The 20597-nt window shown below is 41.3% G+C and overlaps 1 protein-coding gene across 4 annotated transcripts; it reads right to left on the bottom strand.

Annotated features, from left to right (window-relative positions):
• Positions 1–7926: 7926 nt before the first annotated feature.
• On the bottom strand, positions 7927–20367 carry mboat4 (membrane bound O-acyltransferase domain containing 4). 4 transcript variants are annotated; one of them, XM_048594986.1, is made up of 4 exons: positions 20148–20174; positions 19432–19530; positions 16193–16417; positions 7927–8920 (listed from the first exon to the last, which is right to left on the bottom strand). In XM_048594986.1, the coding sequence occupies exons 2-4, from the start codon at positions 19485–19487 to the stop codon at positions 7942–7944; spliced, it is 1260 nt and encodes a 419-aa protein (XP_048450943.1). In that variant the 5' UTR covers positions 19488–19530; positions 20148–20174; the 3' UTR covers positions 7927–7941. The 4 variants fall into 4 exon arrangements, with proteins under 4 accessions (XP_048450943.1, XP_048450945.1, XP_048450947.1 ...); XM_048594988.1 differs by lacking the exons at positions 19432–19530; positions 20148–20174 and adding an exon at positions 20320–20367; XM_048594990.1 differs by lacking the exon at positions 20148–20174 and having other exon boundaries at positions 16193–16302; positions 19432–19493.
• Positions 20368–20597: the final 230 nt, after the last annotated feature.

The raw sequence follows: 20597 nt of genomic DNA, 5'->3' as shown, positions 1-20597 counted from the left end.
GCCTTTCCACCATCTATAAGGCACAAATCAAGAGTGATTAGATTTGATTTGATTTTATTATTGTCACATGGCCATCACAGTGAAAAGCATTGTTTTGCGTGCTATCCAGGCAGATCTTACCACATATAAGTTCATCAGGATAATAGAACAGAATACAGAATACAGTGTTACAGCTACAGAGATGGTGCAGAAGATCATATGAGAGGTCCATTCAAATGTCTGATGACAGCGGGGAAGAAGTTGTTCTTGAATCTGCTTGTATGTGTATTCAAACTTTTATATCTTCTGTCCAACGGAAGAGGGTGGGAGGGGTCTTTGATTTTGTTCTCTGCTTTCCCGAGGCAGTGGGAAGTATAGCTGGAGTCAATAGATGGAAGGCTAGTTTGCGTGATGGACTGGACTATGTTTATGACTCTCTGTAGTTTCTTGCGATCTTGGGAAGACTAGTTGCCATACTATGCTGTGATGCACCCAGCTAGGATGCTTTCTATGGTGCATCTAGAAAAATTGTTATGAGTCTTTGTGAGCATGTCAAATTTCCTTAGCCTCCTGAGGAAGTAGAGACGTTGTTGTGCTTTCTTGACCATTGCCTCGACATGGATGGACCAGGACAGATTGTTGGTGATCATCACTCCCAGGAACTTGATGCTCTCGACCATCTCCACCTCAGCTCCATTGGTACAGACAGGGGCATGTCCTCCACTCTCCTTCCTGAAGTCAATGACCAGCTCTTTCATTTTGCTGACATTGATGAAGAGATAACACAGTGTGGAGCTGGAGGAGCACAGCAGGCCAGGCAGCATCAGAGAAGCTAGAAAGTTGATGTTTCGGGTCAGGACCCTTCTTCAGAAATGGGGGAGGGGGAAGGGAGCTGGGAAATAAATAGAGAGAGGAGGGGTGAGGCTGGAGAAGGTAGATGGGATGGAGACAGATGAGTCCAGGTAGGCAGTGGTGGGGATTGGTCAGTGAGGTGGGAGGAGCGGATCGGTGGGAGAAAAGACAGACAGGTTGTGTCAGGTCAAGGAGGCGGGGATGAGAGGGAGGGTTGGTCATGGGATGAGGCTGGGGTTGGGGAGATTTTGAAACTGGTAAAGTGCACATTGAGGCCATTGGGTTGTAGGCTCCCAAGGTGGAATATGAGGTGCTGCTCCTCTAGTTTCTTGGGGTGGCACGGTGGCTCAGTGGTTAGCACTGCTACCTCACAGCACCGGGGACCCGGGTTCAATTCCACCCCTGGGCAACTGTCTGTGTGGAGTTTGCACATTCTCCCGTGTCTGCGTGGGTTTCCTCCAGGTGCTCTGGTTTACTCCCAAAGTCCAAAGATGTGCAGGTTAGGCAGATTGGCCATGCTAAATTGCCCATAGTGTTCAGGGATGTGTAGCTTGGGTGGGTTGTCAGGGGATGGGTCTGGGTGGGATGCTCTGGAGTTTGCTGTGGATTTGTTGGGCAGAAAGGCCTATTTCTACACTGTAGGGATTCTATGTTCTATGTTCTAGTTTCTGGGTGGCATCATTGTGACACTGGAGGAGGCCCAGGATGGACATGTTGCCCAGTGGGAGTGGGAGGGGGAGCTGAAATGGTTCGTGACTGGAAGATGTTGTCATTTGCATAGGTGCTCGACAAAGCAGTCTCTGAGCCTCCGCTTGGTCTCCTCAATGTAGAGGAGGCCACATCGGGAGCAGGGGATGCAGTAGACCACATTAGCAGATGTGCAGGTGAATCTCTGTCTGACGTGGAACGTTTGTTTGGTGTAGGGGCAGGTCTACTGCATCAATTGCTCCCGATGTGACCTCGTCTACATCAATGAGACCAAGCGGATGCTCGGAGACTGCTTTGTAGAGCACCTGCGCTCTGTTCGCGACAAACGACAACACCCTCCGGTCACAAACCACTGCAAGTCCCCCTCCCACTCCCTGATATTCTGAACTTTTGACTTCTTTATTTTTCTAATTCATTCCTGTGATCTGTAATGCTGGTCTATTTATTTCTTTACTTTTCTTTAATTTTGTTTCCCGAGAATTGGATCTTAAGTATCTGTGCCTAGGTACCTTTGTACCTAAGATGGCGCGGTATAAGTAACGCAGTGACTGTAAACTTTTCACAGTTCTGATTTGAGTAAATGTGACAATAAAGCTAATTCAATTCAATAAACTCATGAATAGAGCGGTTGCAATGTTAACGTAAGTTTTGGACCCAAAACAAAGATCAGTCATGGAATTGGTATTGTAGTTAGGAGTTCTTCAGTGTTAGATGCTGAAATTATAAAGGCAGGCTTCATGGAAATAAAGTGTTTATACTTTGAAAAATAATTGAGCTGATCAGTTGTAAATATGCTTTTGGAACCCAGAGAAAACAATCAGATTCCCAATCAGATTGTCATATGCCATGACTATAAGAAAGTCATAAGATTAGACTGAAAAAGTTTACATTTATATTCCTAAATTGGGTTTCACACATTGACTGCTTTGTGTAACATTTTCTGGAGTGAGATGTTTTGATTCTGTTAAAATATTTGGTGAAGAAACAAACTATGAATCCTATATGCAAAGAACTACTGTCACAGTAAAGATATAAATTTGATCACAAATGTTTAGACTGTGTCTTGGCATTGAGTTAACCTTGGCCAGTTTATCATTTCGAATTCTCTGATTGTTTCTGTGGCTCCTAATTAGTGACTGGTTCATCAGTCAAAGAAGCAGGAAGTACAATAATAGAAACAACTAAAACAAAATGTGCTGGAGGAACTCAGCAGATCTGGCAGATCTGCGAAGAGAGAAATAGAGTTAATGTTTTGAGTCCAGGGACCCTTCTTCAGAACTAGGTTTGTGTGCTGTCTGAAGTCTAGAATTAATTTGTAATGGTTAACTATCAACATAGTTCTGTCCTATAATCTGCAAAAACTATTTTGGATTTGCAACAAATGCAGTGCTAATCTGCCCAACACCTTTTATGCTTGGATGAGGCTAATTCAGGTATTTGCATCTACTTATAAACTGCTTGGGTTGATGAGAGCTTGTTAATGTCAGTCCCCAGGGTCAAAGATTGACTTTCTTTCTTTCCTTTAGAATTATTTTGCATGTGCAACAAATTATGATTTCCTATGTATAAGAACTGAAGGCATTCCAGGCACAGAGGCCCTGGTGTGTACTGAGGTGGCTTTTTTCAAGCAGTGGATCGGAATTCTGGTTGGTGTTCTCAACAGTTCCAGAGGATGTGTGCTTTTTTAAAAAAATGAGTGACTACCCTTGACATCAAGGTAGGATTTGATGTCAAGGAGCCCTAGCAAAACTGAAGCAATGGGAATCAGGGAGAAAACTTTCCATTGGTTGGTTATCTAGTACAAACCAAGACATCTCATGGTGAATGGTAAAGCCTAGGGAGTGTAATGGAACAGAGGGACCTTGGAGTTCAGGTGCATGGTTCTCTGAAAGTGAAGTCATAGGTAGATAGGGCAGTGAAGAAGAAGTGAAGACACAGGTCTTCAACAGTCAGGGCATTGAGGATAGAAGTTGGAGAGTTATGTTGCAGTTGTACAGGATGTTGGTGAGGCCGCACTTGGAGTATTGTGTTTAGTTTTGGTCACCTTGCTACAGGAAGTATGTTATTAAATTGGAAATAGTGCAGAAAAAATTTACAACGATGTCGTCAGGACGCAAGAGACTGAGCTATAGGGAGAAGTTGGACAAGCTAGGACTTTCTCTTTACAGCATAGAAGACTGAAGGGGGATCTTATAGAAGTGCACAAGAGCATGAGAGGTGTGGGTAGCGTGAATGCACTCAGTCTTTTTCCCAGGGTTGGGGAATTGAAGTCTGGAGGGCATCAGTTTAAGGTAAGAGGGGAAAGAATACAACGGAACATGGGGAGCAACTTTTTTACATGTGGATGGTACATATGAATGAGCTGCCAACGGAAGTTGGTTGAGGTGAGTATGTTAACAACACTTAAAAGGTATTTGGACAAATACACGGATAGGAAAGGATATGGGCAAAGTGCAGAAAAAATGGGGTTAGCATAGATGGACATTTTGTCGGCATGGACCAGTTTGGGCTGAAGGGCCTATCTCCATGTTGTAGGACTCTATGACATTTGTGGTCATTGGAGACCATTTATCTCAGTCCGAGAACATTGCTGCAGAGGTTCTTCAGGGTAGATACTTTTCAATCAACCTGTTTGGAACTATAGTTACACATCTCTGGATCAGGTGGGACCTGAACCCAGGCCTCCTGGCTCAGATGTTGGGACAGTACCAGTGCATCACAAGAGCCCTTTACTAAGAAAAAGGATAGTGTTATTGGCCCAACCATCCTCAACTGCTTCATCAATATACCTCGCTCCATCACAAGATCATTTGCTGATAATTGAACAATGTTCTGCACCATTCATGACACCTCAGATATCTAAAGCAGTCAATCTCCACATTGGCATTCAATATACATAGGGGTGAGAGGTGAATTTGGTCCAAAAGTCCCTAAACCTGCCCTGGAAAACCCAATCACAAGAGTGATCAACCAGAAAAATGTTTGCATAGCATAGTGGCTCAGTAGTTGTGGCACAGTGATTAGCACTGCTACCTCACAGTGCCAAGGGTCCAGGCTTGATTCTACCCTCAGATGACTGTATGTGTAGTTTGCACATTCTCCTTTTGTCTACATGTGTTTCCTATGGGTTCTCCAGTTTCCTCCCACAGTCCAAAGTTGTGCAGTTATGTGTATTGGCCATGCTAAATTGCCCATAGTGCCCAGGGATGTTAAGATTAGGTGGATTAGCCATGGGAAATACAGGCTCACAGGAATAGGGTAGGAGGAGGTTCTGGGTGTGATACTCTTCAAAGGGTTGGTGTGACACAATGGGCTGAATGGCCTACTTCCACACTGTAGAGATTCTATGATTCTATACCTGGGAGAGACAGACTTGGTGAGGAAATGCTCTCATAATTGCAAGCTGTTTATCTCTCATGTTAGTTGCTGATAGGTTGTCTAGTGAGTTGGGTCAGGGGAGTTGGGAGAAGAGGCTACCATAAGAAAGGTGGGAAGATAGGAGCTCTGAGAAGGATGGCAGGAAGAAAGAGGCTCCAATGGTGGGAAGGGTGCGATAAGGAAGAAGGTGGAGAGAGGGTAAAAACAGAGGATCTGGGTGGGCTGTGGCAGGGAAGAAGAATGCTGCAAGGGAGGGAATAGAGAAAGGTGCTGAGGGGAAGCTGCAAAGGAGAGAAAGCATTTTAAAATATTCAACAGGGGAATAATCTACCAACTTGGGGGGGGGGGGGGGGGCAGCAAAATATGAAATTCCTATTATTTGGAAATGAGTAGGGAATTTTCAGCTTAAGGTTAATTTCAGGGGCTACTATTTGGGGGAGAATGTAGTAGATGCTATTGCGACCAATGTTGTGTCAAGTATTAATTTTAAATTTGAGAGGCAGTATAGTAACTGCATAGTATAGAACAGTAACAGCCTGTTAAAAACCTCCAGGTATTTTGCAGATGCAATAGAAACACATTAGTTGTGATCTCTCTAGTCTGCAGAAGGTATGTTTAAGGTGATAGCTTTTTACGTGTAGAAGTGTGTATGTCAGCTAATTTGAAAAAAAAATGTGTTAATTTATGCCAGTTGTCATTTACCAATGTAAATACTATGGTGTCTAAGAAATTAATGTTATCCCTCTGTTTAATTTTAATGGAATATTGATAATTATTGAGTATATTGATGAATTCTTCTAATCCCATATCTGTGAGCCCAGATACTCTATATATCAACACAAATACAGAAGGTATTGTTATTGTGTAGTTCCAACATCTAATAAATTAATTAATGAGTTTGAGAAAGGAAATTAATTAATGAGAAATGAGAAAGTCAAAAAATAGCCCTTAAAAATCAAAAACACAGTTCTCAAGAAAAGCACTCCTACAAAAACTGGATAATATTTACAATGGGTTGTTAAGTGCCAGGTAATATTCACACCATGAAAATGTGGTGACATTCCTGAATCTCCAACTGTCAACATCCTGGTTGTTTCCATTGAACAGAAATTGAACTGGATCAGCCATATAAATGCAATGGCTACAGGAGAAGGTCGGAGGTTGGGAATTCTGTGGTAAGTGACTCACTTGCCTAAGTAATCTGCCTCCCCAAAGCCTGCACATGATCTACAAGGCAGAAGCAATAGAATACTTTCCATTTTCCTGCATGTATGCAGCTCTTAACAACATTCAAGAAGATCAACACCATCCAGGATAAACCATCTCACTCTATTTGCATCCCATCCACCACCTTAAACATTTATTCTCTTCACAGCTGACACACCGTCTACTGGTGCACTGCAGCAACTCTACGAGGTTCTTTCATCAGCGCTCGAAATCTATTACTTGGAAAGAAAAGAGGAGCAGTCGCATGGAAACTCCCATCACTTGCAAATTCCCCTTAAAACCACACACCGTCCCGGCTTGAAACCACACTACCATTCCTTCGCTGTCAATGGATCAAACTCCTGGAACTTTCTTCCTATCAGCATTGGTGTTATTCCTACCACTATGGACTGCGGAATTCTAGAAGGAAGATCACCAACACTTTCTCGAGGGCAATAAGGAATGTGCGATAAATGCTGGCCTTGCGAGAATGCCCACTTCCCATGAAAAAATAAAAGAAAATTAGATTTAGTGAGTGTCACTTGATGAGACCTTCCATCACTTTGCTGATGATTGAGAGTGGTCTAACAGGATTATTAGGTTGATTGGATTTGTCAAGACAAACTTGAGCGTAGTTTCAACTTTGTCAGATTGTTGCCAGTACTATAGCAGGATTGGAACATCTTGGCTAGTGGTGTGCCTAGATTGGAGCAAAGATGTTTAGCATTGAAGTTGCTTTGTTATCAGGGTTCATAGGCTTTGTTGTAGGTGTGCACTCAGATGTTTCTTGTTTTCAGATGAAATTAATTGAATTGGCTGAAGACTGGCATCTGCAATGATGGTGCTAAGATATGATGGTTGGAGTGTGATGAGCAAAATATATGTGAACATAAGAATTTTTATGCAGGTGAATAAGAAGATTAGGGGACTAAGTTGATTGGCCATGTTAATTGCTCCGTAGTGTATAGGGATGTGCTGACTAAATGGATTAGCCATGGTAAATGCAGAATTATGGGGATATGAGTTTGTGTGGGATGCTCTTTGGAGGGCCAATGCAGATTTGATGGGCCAAATCCGCACTGTATGGATTTTATGATTCTATGAATAAATAGGTATGATAGCCAGAATACAAGATTCTAAGATTAAAATAACACAAGGAGGGCTGTATACAATTAAAGGACCAGGAATGCTAAGTACATTGAATAGTTTATAATAAATAGCATTTTGCTGTAATTATTATGTCACCATCCAAAAGTTCTTTCATTCCATGCTGAAGTAATTATTTTATATACTGGGGTCTCCCTTCTCACAAGTGGGTAAGATTCACACATGAGATAATTGCCTCAATGTTTTTGAAGAATACAGGAACTGAATTAGAGTCCTTTTCAAAATTGTTAACAAGAGTTCTGAGTACTGTTAAATGGAAACACGCATTTCACAAAACCAGAGTGAAAAGATCTTGTTAGGGGATTAGAGCTGTTTAAAGGTGGCCGATTGGATGAATTGATACCCCAGGCTGGGGAAATGGATGCCTGGACTGTGAAAAAATGTAGGCAGAGATACTAACGTGTACATTCCAAGGCTCACTGGGTCAGGAGGAATCTGTGTACCTACCTCACCCCCTCCACCCCTGCTGCCACTAGGAGCACATCTAACATGCCAACTTGCTGAACAGACTAGGAAGACTGGCACATTAGTGTTTCTAATTCACAAAAACATCCACATTCTTCAGACATTTATGATAAGACCAAATGATTTGAAAACCACGTGATACCACATTAATTAGATGAAAGGAACAGAGTGTACATGGTAAACTTTTTAATTTTTACTTGGCTTGTTTGGCATACCTATTAGCATCAGTACATACACTAATGGGCTGACAGCACAGACAGACTTGCACAGCTCCAACACACAAGAAAAGGTCCTCAACTCCACAGCTACTAAAATGTAGGCAGTTACCAGTTGAGTTTGCATCCATGTCATGACTTTGTAGAATAGTCTTAGGAACCTTGATTGTGCAGTGAGTGGGCCCATATATTGGTGAACACGATAGTCCACTTTTACAGTAGCAGCGCACAAGGTAAATCCAAAGATCTGGGCTGGGTGAAGGCCATGCCACCAAGCTGAAAAGGCAAATGTTGAAATAAAAGGCTGAAGTTTGCTGCGTTGAAACACCATTCTCCTTAGCCAACCAGCTGTGGTTTTGTTCCATACTCGAACAAACTCAGATATCTTATTAGTTGTCTCAAGTGTCCAGATATCAGTATCCGAAAGGGTAAACTGTTGAATGCTGCCATTCACCAACCCCAGGCCAACTAGATTGTTAAGAGATTCACTAAGAAGCCATTGAGAGTAATATGCTAATCTGAACATCAAAGCTGTTGCCCAAATCATGAAAATATCATTAGGAACATCCCATTGAAGGGATCTTTTGTCACTACGTTTAATAACACTAACACAATTCCTTACAGACACTCTCAGCATATTCAACACAAAAAATAGGATGCACTTGTAAAAGAAAGACCACAAGGGTTTGGCAATGCTTTTCTGATCAGACTTCTTAAGATTTTCCATGTGAATCTTGTACATTTGAAAAGAACACAGAGGCCCTCCGAGTAGTGCAGGGAAATATAGCATGTAGCTGAAGAATGGGAATGAATAAGAGAGAATTTCAGCGTCAAAGCGATGTTGCTGTATTATTTGAGCTGGGATCTTGATTTTGCCCTCATGAATGTCCAATGACACTGATGTTACTCTTTGGGTTAACAGCATCAGAGACGACAGCGCTATTTTGAACCTGAATATAGAAACAAGCACAGTTCATATCATTAAAAGCATTAGCTTGTATTTGTACAACAGTTGCTGGAACAGTATACCTGTTTAAAACAATTCAAGCACTGGGTGTGAGCAGCAGATAGAAGGCACAGCTTTTAAGATTTATTTTCCCATGGCTATTGAGCTCTTTGCTCAACAAGTGTAACTCTCAAGGGCAAAATCCCCAAAACAACTGGATATTCGCTGTCACAGTTAAAGAAGTAGGAGATCATTCAACCCCGCCTCATCCTTTCATAGAACCATATAGTTTGTCAAGTGCACTGCTTAACTCTTTTTCTTTTGCTTTCAGCCTTACCCTGGTTACTCTGAGTCCATTCCAGATATCAATCCTCTGGTTGTGCAAAGATTAGATTGTCCTCACCATAGAACCAAAGAAAGGCACTGTGGAGAAGGAAGCCATTTGGCTCGGTTTTTGGTAGAGCTATCTAATTAATTCCAATCCCTAGTTCTTTCTTCACAATCCTGCCAGGTGTTTCCTTCAAGCTGAACTTTTTGAATTTACCACTGAATCTGTCTTATGACCCTTTCAGAAAGTGCACTCCAGATCACAACAACTGGAGATATTAAAAATATGCTTGTTCTGGGTTCTTTTGCTAATCGCATTAAATCTGTCGCCTTGGTTCCCAACATTTTCACCACGAGATACAGATGTTTCTTTTTTACTCTATCAAAACCATTAGTAATTTTAACATCTCTATTAAATATCCTATTCTTCTTTAGAGAACAACCCCAACTCTCCAGACTCGCCACATAATGGAAGGCCCTCATTTCTTGGACCATTCCAGTCAATCCTTCCTGTACGTACTCACTAAGTCTTTAACATACTTTCTAAGGTGTGGTACCCAGCAGTGAACACAGTACTTAATATGAAGTCTAAACAGCATTTCATAAAGATTTAGCATAATTCCTTTGCCTTTGAATGCCAATCTTCTATTGATATAGCTGAGTATCACATAAATTTTAATAACCTTCTCATTCATAAAGTTACATGCACGCACCCTCCCTCTGCATCTGCCCCAGGAAAATATTCCCTCCCACTTCGCCTACAGTGGTAGTTTCAAAATCCTACTGGTCTACCTCTGGCCCTCTGTTCAATGCAATATTTCTGCAGCTGTTGATCTGTGTGGTTGCACTTTCACCATCACTGTTTAATGCCTTAGTCCTAACTAAAACCATTAGTCTCTTTGAACCTGATTATGACAGCACGAGTTAAGGGGTTCATCGGTGTTTGTAAATCGATTTATTCCTGTTTTTGACTGAATGAGCCATGAACAGGTCCGGTATTTTGAAATGTTTCAAGATGGCGGCGCGGAGTAGGCAGCGTCTGGGCTCCTGAGCCTGGATCTCATCCATTTCACCCACTTTCATTTGTTTTTCTTCTTTTTTCAGTCTTTATTTTTAGTTTGTAGTGTTTCTTACTTCCCTTTTGGAGGCTGTGGAGGCAGTGGCAGCGACAAAGCCTTTTGGAGGCTGGGGCATGGCGCACTACCAGTTGGTGGCAGTAGCTTGGTGACGAAGCATGGTAGGAGTGGCAGTCAGCCATAAGGGATGGCGGCAGTGGCAGTCATTGGTAATACAGAGGTCAGGACTGAAGCCTTGCGAGCGGCGGTGAAGCCTGGTGTACCCAGGTGGGTCTTCACCCAATGCCAGTGAAATCACGCACAGCGTGGGGGAGAGCGAGCCCTCTTGGGGAAAGTCCAGTCTGGAGCATCTGCAGGTCCATGGCTTAAGAAAGGACTGTAATATTTGACATTTTAACTTTATTTCTTTATTTTTCTAGTTCTGTAACTAAGATTTTGTAACAAGGTACTTTGTTCCTAAGGTGGTGCTGTGTGTAGTGACATTGTACACTTTTCACTGTACTCTTGTAGCCCGTACTTGACAACATGTGACAAAAGAACCTAAATCTAAATATAACTTGGTCATTCACTACAGTATAGCCTTCATCTCCACTCTCTTAAGTCCAGGTCTCGCAGTTTTGAATGGATGTGGTAGACAACTGGTTTAGACATTTATTGCCAGATCTACATGAACCACATGAAGCACTGTTGGGTCCTAATCTTCTCTGCTTAGACTGCGAACTATTCCAGAGTCATCTTGAATGCAATGTTAACATCTGGCTCCTTTTCTCTACTGCAAGTTGCCTTCTCTGTCTTTTCCAGCCTCAGTCCTAAGAATATGTGCAAAGAGCTAATAGATTTGTCTGTTACTGAGATTAAGACCATCTGAACAGCTTCCTATGCCATTTCTCCCCCTTCCCCTAGACCACCAAGCTAACTTCTAATGTTTCCCCATTCCCTAACCCTGAACTTGTATCTTTCTGTGGTTTTACTCCTAACCCCGCCTCATGCCCTATTGAAGTTGACGTTGACCATAAGATCCACCTACTGCTCTCTTGATGCTATCCTCACAAAACTACTGAGCACACAACTTCCCTTCTTGACTTCCATGTTAGCTGGTATTGTAAACTGTTCTCCCTCTTCAAGTTCTGGCCTTTGTTCCTTATATCAGCTGACAATATTCCTGTCTTCAAAAAAAATACTTTCTCCACCATCCTTGTAAACTGCCATGCCATCTCCAGACTCTTTTTCCTCTCAAAAGTCCTTGAACGTATTGTCTTCGATATTCATGCCCATCCTTCCAGGAATGCCTTGTCTATAACCCTCCAATTACTTTCAGCTCATAATTGAAACTATAAATACCATAACTGAAACTGCTTTTACTGAAGTCAGAGATGACATCCTTTACAATAGTTGTGAAGGCAAACAACCCCTCTTCATCCTTCATAACCCATTTGCGGCCTTTTACCGTCCACTCCTAAAATCACTCCACCACCATCAGGTCAGTGAGATTACATTCATCTGGTTATATTCTTAGTCCGTAAGTCCATTCGATGTAGGAGCAGAAGTAAGCCATTTAGTCCATCAAGTTTTCTCAGCCATTCGATTATGGATGATCTAATGATCCTCAACTCCACTTTCCTACCTTAGCCCCATAACTCTTTAATCTGTTGCTGATTAAAAATATGTCTATCTCAGCTTTGAATATACTTTAAGCACCCAGCCTCCATAGCACTCTGCAGTAAAGAAATCCACAGGAGGACTACTAAACTCTAAACTCTCCCACCAAGGGAAACAACATCTCTGTATCTATTCTGTCAAGCCCCCAAGAACCGAAATGTTTCCTCTCATTCTTCTAAAGTCCAATGAGTACATTGATTGGATTGTAGTCAAAGCTCTACAGATGACTATCAGGGACACTGAGGATAACAATAAGACATAGGGGAGAAGTCAAAGCCTGGGATATCCAGTGGATGAAATCTACATGTTCGGTTTATGAGTGTGCTGACGGAATCTGTAATGTATCTAAGGATCCAGGAGGGAAAGGATTTCCTTCAAGCCTGATGATACCCCTGTCCATGCACATTATCCATCCTCACCTCATGTAAGGTGACCCAAGAAAGTGTCCATTTGGCCTTGGCAATGAAGCAGCTGCCAGGAGGACCTTTGCCACCCACTTCCCTTCCACAACAACCTTACCACAAAAATCCTCTCCCAGCAGACTTCGTCTTGAGCAGGATATGACAGCTGCAATCTGATGTTTTTCAGTCCTAGAGACTTGGTCCTTCCCCTTTGGGTGCTACTTTGTCAATGTTGAAAGCCGTATTACACAGTTGATTTTTAAAAATAAATTCAGGAGTATGGATGACGCTGGCTGGGCCAGCATTTATTGCCCATCCCTAATTGCCTTCGAGAAGGTGGTGGTGAGCTGCCATCTTGAATTGTTGCAGTCAGTTTGGAGTAGGTACACCTATAGTGCTGTTACGGAGGGAATTCCAAAACTTTGGACCCAGCAACAATGAAGAACTAGGGATATAGTTCCAAGTTTGGATGGGGAGTAGCTTAGAGAGGAACTTGTAGTTGGTGGTACTCCCATGTGTCTGCTACCCTTGTCCCTCTAGACGGTAATAATTGGAGGTTTGGAAGGGGTTGTCTTAGGAGCATTGGTGAATTTCTTCTTGAGTGTTGTTTAAGCTGCATTAATCAAAACCACCATTTTCTCAACACCCACCCCACTTTGATTCTAAGCAGTCCCTTCTGATAATCCAGCCTACCATCCACAATTAACCCAATCACTATGACTGTTCCTCAGCCAGTGAATGCAACCAGGCCACTTCCTAGATCTGAGCTGCCCACAGCCTCAACAATGGCATGGACTGACCGTTAAAACTTTCAGATCACGTATGAACCATCCTGACCCAACTGACTGTGCTGCAGCTCCCAGAAAGACTTTGCAGGAATGCCCTGACTGATTGTGGCCCAAACCCTGGACTGATCGTGACCCAATTCTGGACTAAAACAACACAGATATTTGCATCTGATTAACTACCTAACTAACCATGGCCAAACCCTTAGACTTGGAACAGCCCAGGTCCTGGACTGAATGTGGTGGAACTCCCAAATGACTGGAACTCACACTTTCCCCACTGAATATGCTTCCCCTTTTGTCTTTCATGCAATACTGTTTCTACAAGTTCATGTACTGTGTTTATTATGTAAGCTGCTGGCACTTGCACCATCTTTGACATTCACACAGCACCATGCCATGTCCAAACCCACTCCCCCTTTTCACATTTCCTCCTCACTGTGTAATGGGACCTGCAGCAGAAGGTAGCCATGGTGATTGTGGACAAGCAAGGCAGCTGAGCAGTTCTGAGCAGGAACACCACCAGCAGATGACAATGTTTAGGGAGGGCAACTGGAGTGTAGTTGAATGGACTCTCGCTGGAAATACAGAGCATTTTTGGTGAAAACAGGTCTCATGTGGAGGGAGGGCAGACAGATGAAGAGATTCCTCAGCCTAATGTAACCCACATGGTAATATAGTTCTTGTTTATCCTTAATTACCATCCGTTTGTATTGACCTGATGCCACGGGAATAAAGGATTCCTGCTTCATGATTCTTGGGTCTGACAATTTGCCTGCCTGCCTTCCCTTCCATGTTAAAGTGCTTCATATGAAAGAAACGCTTGTTGCCTTTTCTGCTGAAGTGCCACTTGAGAAGGTGACACTTGTGCATTGCCTTTGCCCAGTTGGATGGAGTGATGATCTAGCAAGACATTGTGCCTATTCAATGTCGAGTGTCTACTGCAGTTGTAGTGGCTCCAGTGTGTTTGAAATAAAGAAGATGGCTGTGAAAGCTGTGTATTTACCCAGACCAGAGGCAGAAGACCTGACTTGACACACACTTGGTTTATGCAGCCAGTTTCTGAAATGTCAAGTATCTCAACTGAGCCAGGAATAGTTATGAAGAGAGAATTAATTTTGACAAATAGGTTAATTAATGAAACACAAGTACATGTATAAAGGCTTCCTATCACTTTCTTGCTAAAGAAGGAGGACATAATTGTGAAAGTTTAACTCAAGAACTTGATTTTTGGTCTCCTGGCTGATTAACACAACGTACTTATCATTATTCTCACCAAATCAGAGAGGGGGTTATTCCTGGCGTACATTGGTGGGTAAGGTGTGTGTAGAGGATCTGAGCAGAATGGCTCACCCTAGTGTGGCAAAGGCTCATCACACAAGCTCTCGAATCATTCTGGCACCTTTGATACACCATTAGGCAGTTCAGCTCAGAGTGATAGTACAGTGTGACAGTATTGACCATCTTCAGGGGCCAAAGGAGAACATATCAGTAAATAAATCATGGTGGCTATTGCAATAACAGATACATGAGGAAAAAAAAAATTGTCCTCCCCTTGGCAGGTCAGCAACAGAAATTTGTCCACTGACTTAGTGCAATTTTCCACACAGCTGTCATTTGCTACTCGATGAAATGAATCTCACTGATCTTCTAAAATTTGTTTGCAATAAAACAGGGCAATCCGCACTTGTGATTTATGATGTTTTTAATTGGTTGTGCACTTCTGTTACTGATTAAGAATTCGTCTTTATCAGTCTTGAATACACTTACTGACCGTTTTGACAGCCCTGTGTGGCAAAGAATTCCACAAGTTCACTACCCTCTGAGAGAAGAAGTTCCTCTTCATCTCTGTCTTAGGCATTCTAGAGTCATGGAGTCCTACAGCACGGAAACAGACCCTTCGGTCCAACCAGTCCATACCAAACAAAATCCCGAAATAAACTAGTCCCACCAGCCTGCTCCCTGCCCATATCCCTCCAAACCTTTTCTATTCAGGTACTTATCTAAGTGTCTTTTAAATGTTGTAACAGTGTCCACATTCACCACATCCTCAGGAAGTTCATTCCAAGAGCAACCTGTCCTCTTGTGTAAAAAATTTACCCTTCATGTCTTTTTAAAATCTCTATTCTCTCACCTTAAAAATATGCTCCCTGATCTTGAAATCCTTGATCCCCCATCCTAATATCTTCAACTCTGGTCTCCTACTGTTGGCTTTCTGCCACTCTGGATAGATGCTGGGCAGGAAGCAGAATTGGAAACTGATAATGAGGGTTTGCTGTCAGATACTTCTATCACTTTCTGTTTTATGAGAATTCCCCACCTGACCTCACTCTTGTTCAGTTCCCTAAGACCATAAGGAATAGGCACAGGAGTAGGCTGTACAGCCCCCCAACCCCCGGGCCTGCAGTGCCATTCACTAGGATAATGGGTGATCCAACATGCCTCACATCCACTTTCCTGCCTTTTCCCATAGCCCTTGTTTCCCCAACTGGTCAAGAATCTATCTCAGTCTTTAAATATACAAAAGGACTCTGCTCCAACAGCTCTCTGTGAAAAGGAGTTCCAAAGACTCTCAACTCTCTTAGAGAAGAAATTCCTCCCCATCTCAGTCTTAAATCAGCGCCCCTTTATTCTGAGACTATGCCCACTGGCCCTAGACTCTCCCATGAGGGGAAACATCCCGTTAGCATTTATCCTGTCAAGCCCCTTAAAAGTCCTATATTTTTCAATGAGATCACCTTTCATTCTTTTAAACTGTAGTGAGTAGAGTCCGAACCTGTTTAGCCTTTGCTCATGAGATAATCTTTGAACTGCCTCCACTGAAATTATATCTTTCCTTAAATAAAGGGATCAAAACTATTCACAGTACTTCAGATGTGGTCTCACTAGCATCTTGTACATTTGCAGAAAGACTTGTTGTCTAATGGCCTGGATAATAGATATGAGTTTAATAAAAGCGCTAATAACTATGCTGGGATTGCCATCAAGCTGATGCCTAGATATTAATGCTTATAAGTAATACACTTACTTGATGTCTGTTGTTTCTTGTAGGTAATATTCTTTGTAGTGTAGCCAGAAGTGGCAGAGTGTTTGCCATGTCATCTGAATGAGAAAGGTCCACTTGTGAACGATTCTGGGCTGCAGAGAATGTACAAACACCACGGCAAAAACAGCAGGTATGAGCACTATCACAGCATAAGGTCCCATGGAAACAATTGCCAAAAGAAGTCCTCCAAATGTAAGGAATACGTACCTGGAAAAGTATAACAAATTCTGTTCTTTAAATGTGACCACATGAATTGCAACTTCATTCTCAATTGACTTTTCTTAAAGAAATACAAGCACATGCACCAACAGAGATACACAAACTCACATACACATATGGACACACACTCACATTACAAACCACGTACTGAAACATGGTGACAGAAATACTTTATTTTATACAGTCACACTCATGTATAAATACAGTTACAAACTCTTATACATTGATACACATATATGCATACTCACACATCAACATGTGACATACATTGATACATACAGTTCTTAACACATGTACCTAAACACATAATAACAGCTAACGTAAGAATTATTACTGTGTGTCAAAACTAAGGCTGTATCTGCCCTCTCAGATAGCTGCAAGAGATCCTTGGCCACAGTTGCTCAATCAGATTATTTGATCATTTATCTCATTGCTGCCCTTTACAACAGTAACTAAACTTTAAGAGCCATTTGTTGACTATAAAGCACTTTGGAATGCCCTGAAATCATGAACTGTCCTAAATAATTGCAAGGTCTTTCTTTATTTTGCAGATTATCTTTTTCTACCCTCTGGGGAGGGCAACCAAAGGGAGACTCAATAGGTTCCTGGGGTCCAGTTTGCAAACTTGAGAATCTAAAAGGCAGGAAACCACAAGACTACTAAAAAATGTTGCCTGAAAACATTGAAATAAACTTTAAATAAAAAGGTGCAGTTTAAATTTATTCAATTTTCAATTTTCAAGTATTCAATTTTGCACGCCTCAGTGCATCCTTCAGTTCTACTGGAATCACGCCTATCCTATTGCTAGGTCCAGTCACTATCCTCCTCTCAGTACTGTACTATCAGGCTCTTAGCTTCCATTCTCTCATCTGCCCTTAGCCCTCTGTACTGATAGACACCAGTAATTGTTCTGCACTTTAACTAGAGTTAGAAAGTACTTCCAATAAAACAAAGAACTGCAGATACTGGAGATCTGGTTCTAATTAAGAAACACCAGACTCGAAACATTAACTCTACTTTGTACCACAGATGCTGCTAGCCCTGCTGAGTTTCACCTGCAATCCCTGTTTTTGTTTTAGCACTTCCAATACTGCCAGAAACCCATGCCTGACCCAGTGCCACTAATCCTTAGAACCTTAAAATGCTTCCAGCTTCAGGAATCACCCAGCGGACCAAGCCTAACATATGATTGCTACTAAACTGCAATTCTTTCCTATGCTATATTTCTGGGCCACCCCTAGTACCAGCAAGACTGTGAAATTCCCACAAACCCAAATTGGCCACCGCTTTTGAACCTCAGGTACAACCCACGTACAATCCCCTGTGACATCTGTCTTAGTTCTGGCCTTGAAAAATGTACATGTTAAAAGTTCCGTTTCTCAGATTTATAACTTGTTCAATGTTTATAGTTTGAAGATAAAGGGACGCCTGTCACTTATGTAGCACCTTTGAGAAATTCTAAACGTTTCCAAGTGCTGTGCAGCAATGAATTACGTTTGAATTGCAGTCATTCTTGTAATGCTGGAAATACAGTGACTAATTGTTCCACAGCAAGATCCCACAAACAACAATATGATAATAATCAGATAAACTGTTTTATTGATATTGGTTGAGGGTGTAAGTGTTGCCCAGGACACTGGGAAGATTCCCATGCTCTTCTTTGAAATAGTACTGTGGAGTTTTTACATTGACCTGAGAGAGTAAGTGAAACATTGCTTTAACACATCACCTTTGGCAGAACAGCATTCCATCTGTACTGAAATATCAGGTTGGACACAAATAGAAGATTCAATGTATGTGTGATCACTAACTTGTCAGACTTAAAGATATCTGTGAGCTCTTGCACTGAAAATTTCTACTTAAAAATAAACTGTTCTGGGAACGAAGCTCTCAAATGTTTAACTTCTAGTTTTTCTTCAACTAATTTTACAAAGTAAACAGAATGCTCTTGTATCACTAGAGCTAACAGCCTTATGAGTCCATAACCCTTGACTCACCATAAGAAAGGGCGCAGGAAATATTCTTGTCTTTTATATAATCAAAGCACTTGAAACAGTTAAACAGTTTCATGATAATTAAATGCCTGCTGTTAACAACTGTTTGTTTATTTTCTTTTTGTTTATCTCACTATTTAAATGTAGCAGCTGTTTGCAAAAGTGAGTTCCAAGTTTAGCCACTGCAAGAAAGCCCTAATTCTCATTTTGATCAACATAACATAGGAGAGTAAAGGATGTACTTTATAATCAAATTAGGATAATGTTTTGCTCCTTAAATCCCTGGGTCTATCTTATGTAGTCATAAAAGACTGAAAGAAACAATTACAAGCCAGATTTCTGCCAATCATTTTCCTGTCTCTTCACAACTCAGTTTTTGTTCAAATGCAAAATATTGCATACGCTAGAAATATGAAAGAAGAACAAAAATTGCTGGAAATAGCCAGTAGGTCAGACAGTATGTTTGGACATTAAAATGGAGTTAAAGTTTCAGGCCACTAACCTTTTATCATGATGAGTACATTCTGGAAAAGCAACTACAACACAAACAGGAATGACATACAATATCAGTGAGGCGTGGAAATCAGTGGCACCTCTAAGCACAGTCACCATCATGAATGATCTGTATCTTTTAGGGATCTTTTAGCTCTTTTGCAGTTAATCTTGATGTGTTAAGTCTGTGTGGCTTTTCATTCCCAATTGCTAAGAAAATCTTGATTTTCTGCATTGTATACACCCTAATCTACAAACCATAGCTCTGAATGCTGTTTAGACATGTTAAATTCTATTAGAAGGTCTGTTGTGTCTCAATTTAAATGAGGGAACTTTTGGACATTCTGACAACATGCTTCTTCCCTTGCTTGCTATTGATACAGCACACAGCTTGATCATTTACCTTCTGATGTGAGTCAAACAGATCTCTTGATAGGGATTTGTCTGCTTACCAGTAAGCTCTGTTTTTAACACTGTAATGAATGAGGTCATTGAAGGTTGTCCCATATACTTTACCATGATTTAAGACAGTCGACTATGTGTTTCACCATCAGATTAACTTGCTTGACCATTCAAGCACAATCCACCAGCATGATGTTTACCACCGCCAATCACCTGTGTTATATTAATGATAATGGCTTAATAATCAATTGCTCATCAGGGATTGGATCAACTCTTTTAAATAAACTAATTCAAACAGGAAGACGCATTATAAGTTATCAAACAGACTGTTCAGCCAACCAACAGCAAAGTAGTTGTCAGGCAAAGTTGCAACATTGCATACACACGGCAAATGTAGTCCTTAAAGGTGAACACTATTAAAGGCAAGGTCACATACAACAATCAATCTGAAATTTTAACTCCATTTTTGTAGCTTGCTTTTGGACCTGTACTCAAGCTATGAATTTACAAATGCAAAAGCCTACCTACAAAATGAAGTCACAAAAGACTCAGTTTCCATTTGTCCCATTCCAATATAACGGTATCTCATAAGATTTGAATTCAATTTATTAGCAAGAAATATTAAATTGTAACACAAATCGCTGACTATTAAGGTGTTATTCCAACCTACCAAAAAAGTTTCACCTGTTTTGTTACCCAGTGGTCAACTGAAAATGTGCATTTTCATGACATTGAGATTACAGAACATATGCGATAGAATTAAGAACTTTTAATGATTAAAAGATAGGGCATTGTACCACGTATTATTGATAAAGCTTAGGCATTCTTACCTTGCAGTCGGATGAAGGTGTCCTGTGATGGAGAGGTGATAGAAAGCAAGTGCAAATGGGGCACTCAGAAACTGGTAGATGGTGACTGGGTAATAGTCTAGCTCAGACTGTAAAAACTCTAAATCCATTCTGTTTAATCTACAATGTTTGAAAACAAGTTATAGCACCTTACCTTTACAACTACCAATACACAAGTGGCAATATTTTAAAGAAAACCATAATGTACAGCACACACCAGCACCAAACTAACACGTTATTATATACCTTCTCCATATTTAAACTGCACTTGGGAAAATGTAGAATACAAAACAATGTCAATAGACAAAGTGAAGGAAATGACTGATTAATGCTCCTGTTCCCCAGTAATGGAACAATTCCAAGGAGAAACTTAATCTAGGTGCCAGATAAGCAGCTTGAACCATCTGACACAAAAGTATTGCTGCTGTGAAC

The sequence above is a fragment of the Rhincodon typus genome, chromosome 3 (assembly GCF_021869965.1).
Source record: "Rhincodon typus isolate 14 chromosome 3, sRhiTyp1.1, whole genome shotgun sequence".
Taxonomy (NCBI): Eukaryota; Metazoa; Chordata; class Chondrichthyes; order Orectolobiformes; family Rhincodontidae; genus Rhincodon; species Rhincodon typus.
This window is presented reverse-complemented; position numbering and strand designations above follow the sequence as displayed.

Bases quoted from the DNA above. Each gene is read 5' to 3' on its own strand.
- mboat4 (XM_048594986.1), bottom strand. From the start codon at position 19,487: ATGGTCAAGCAAGTTAATCTGATGGTGAAACACATAGTCGACTGTCTT. The intron at 16,418-19,431 runs GTAAAGTATATG...ATACTTTTCCAG, and splicing joins GTCGACTGTCTTAAATCATG to GTACGTATTCCTTACATTTG. The intron at 8,921-16,192 runs GTAAGTGTATTA...TTCTATATTCAG, and splicing joins CAAGAAACAACAGACATCAA to GTTCAAAATAGCGCTGTCGT.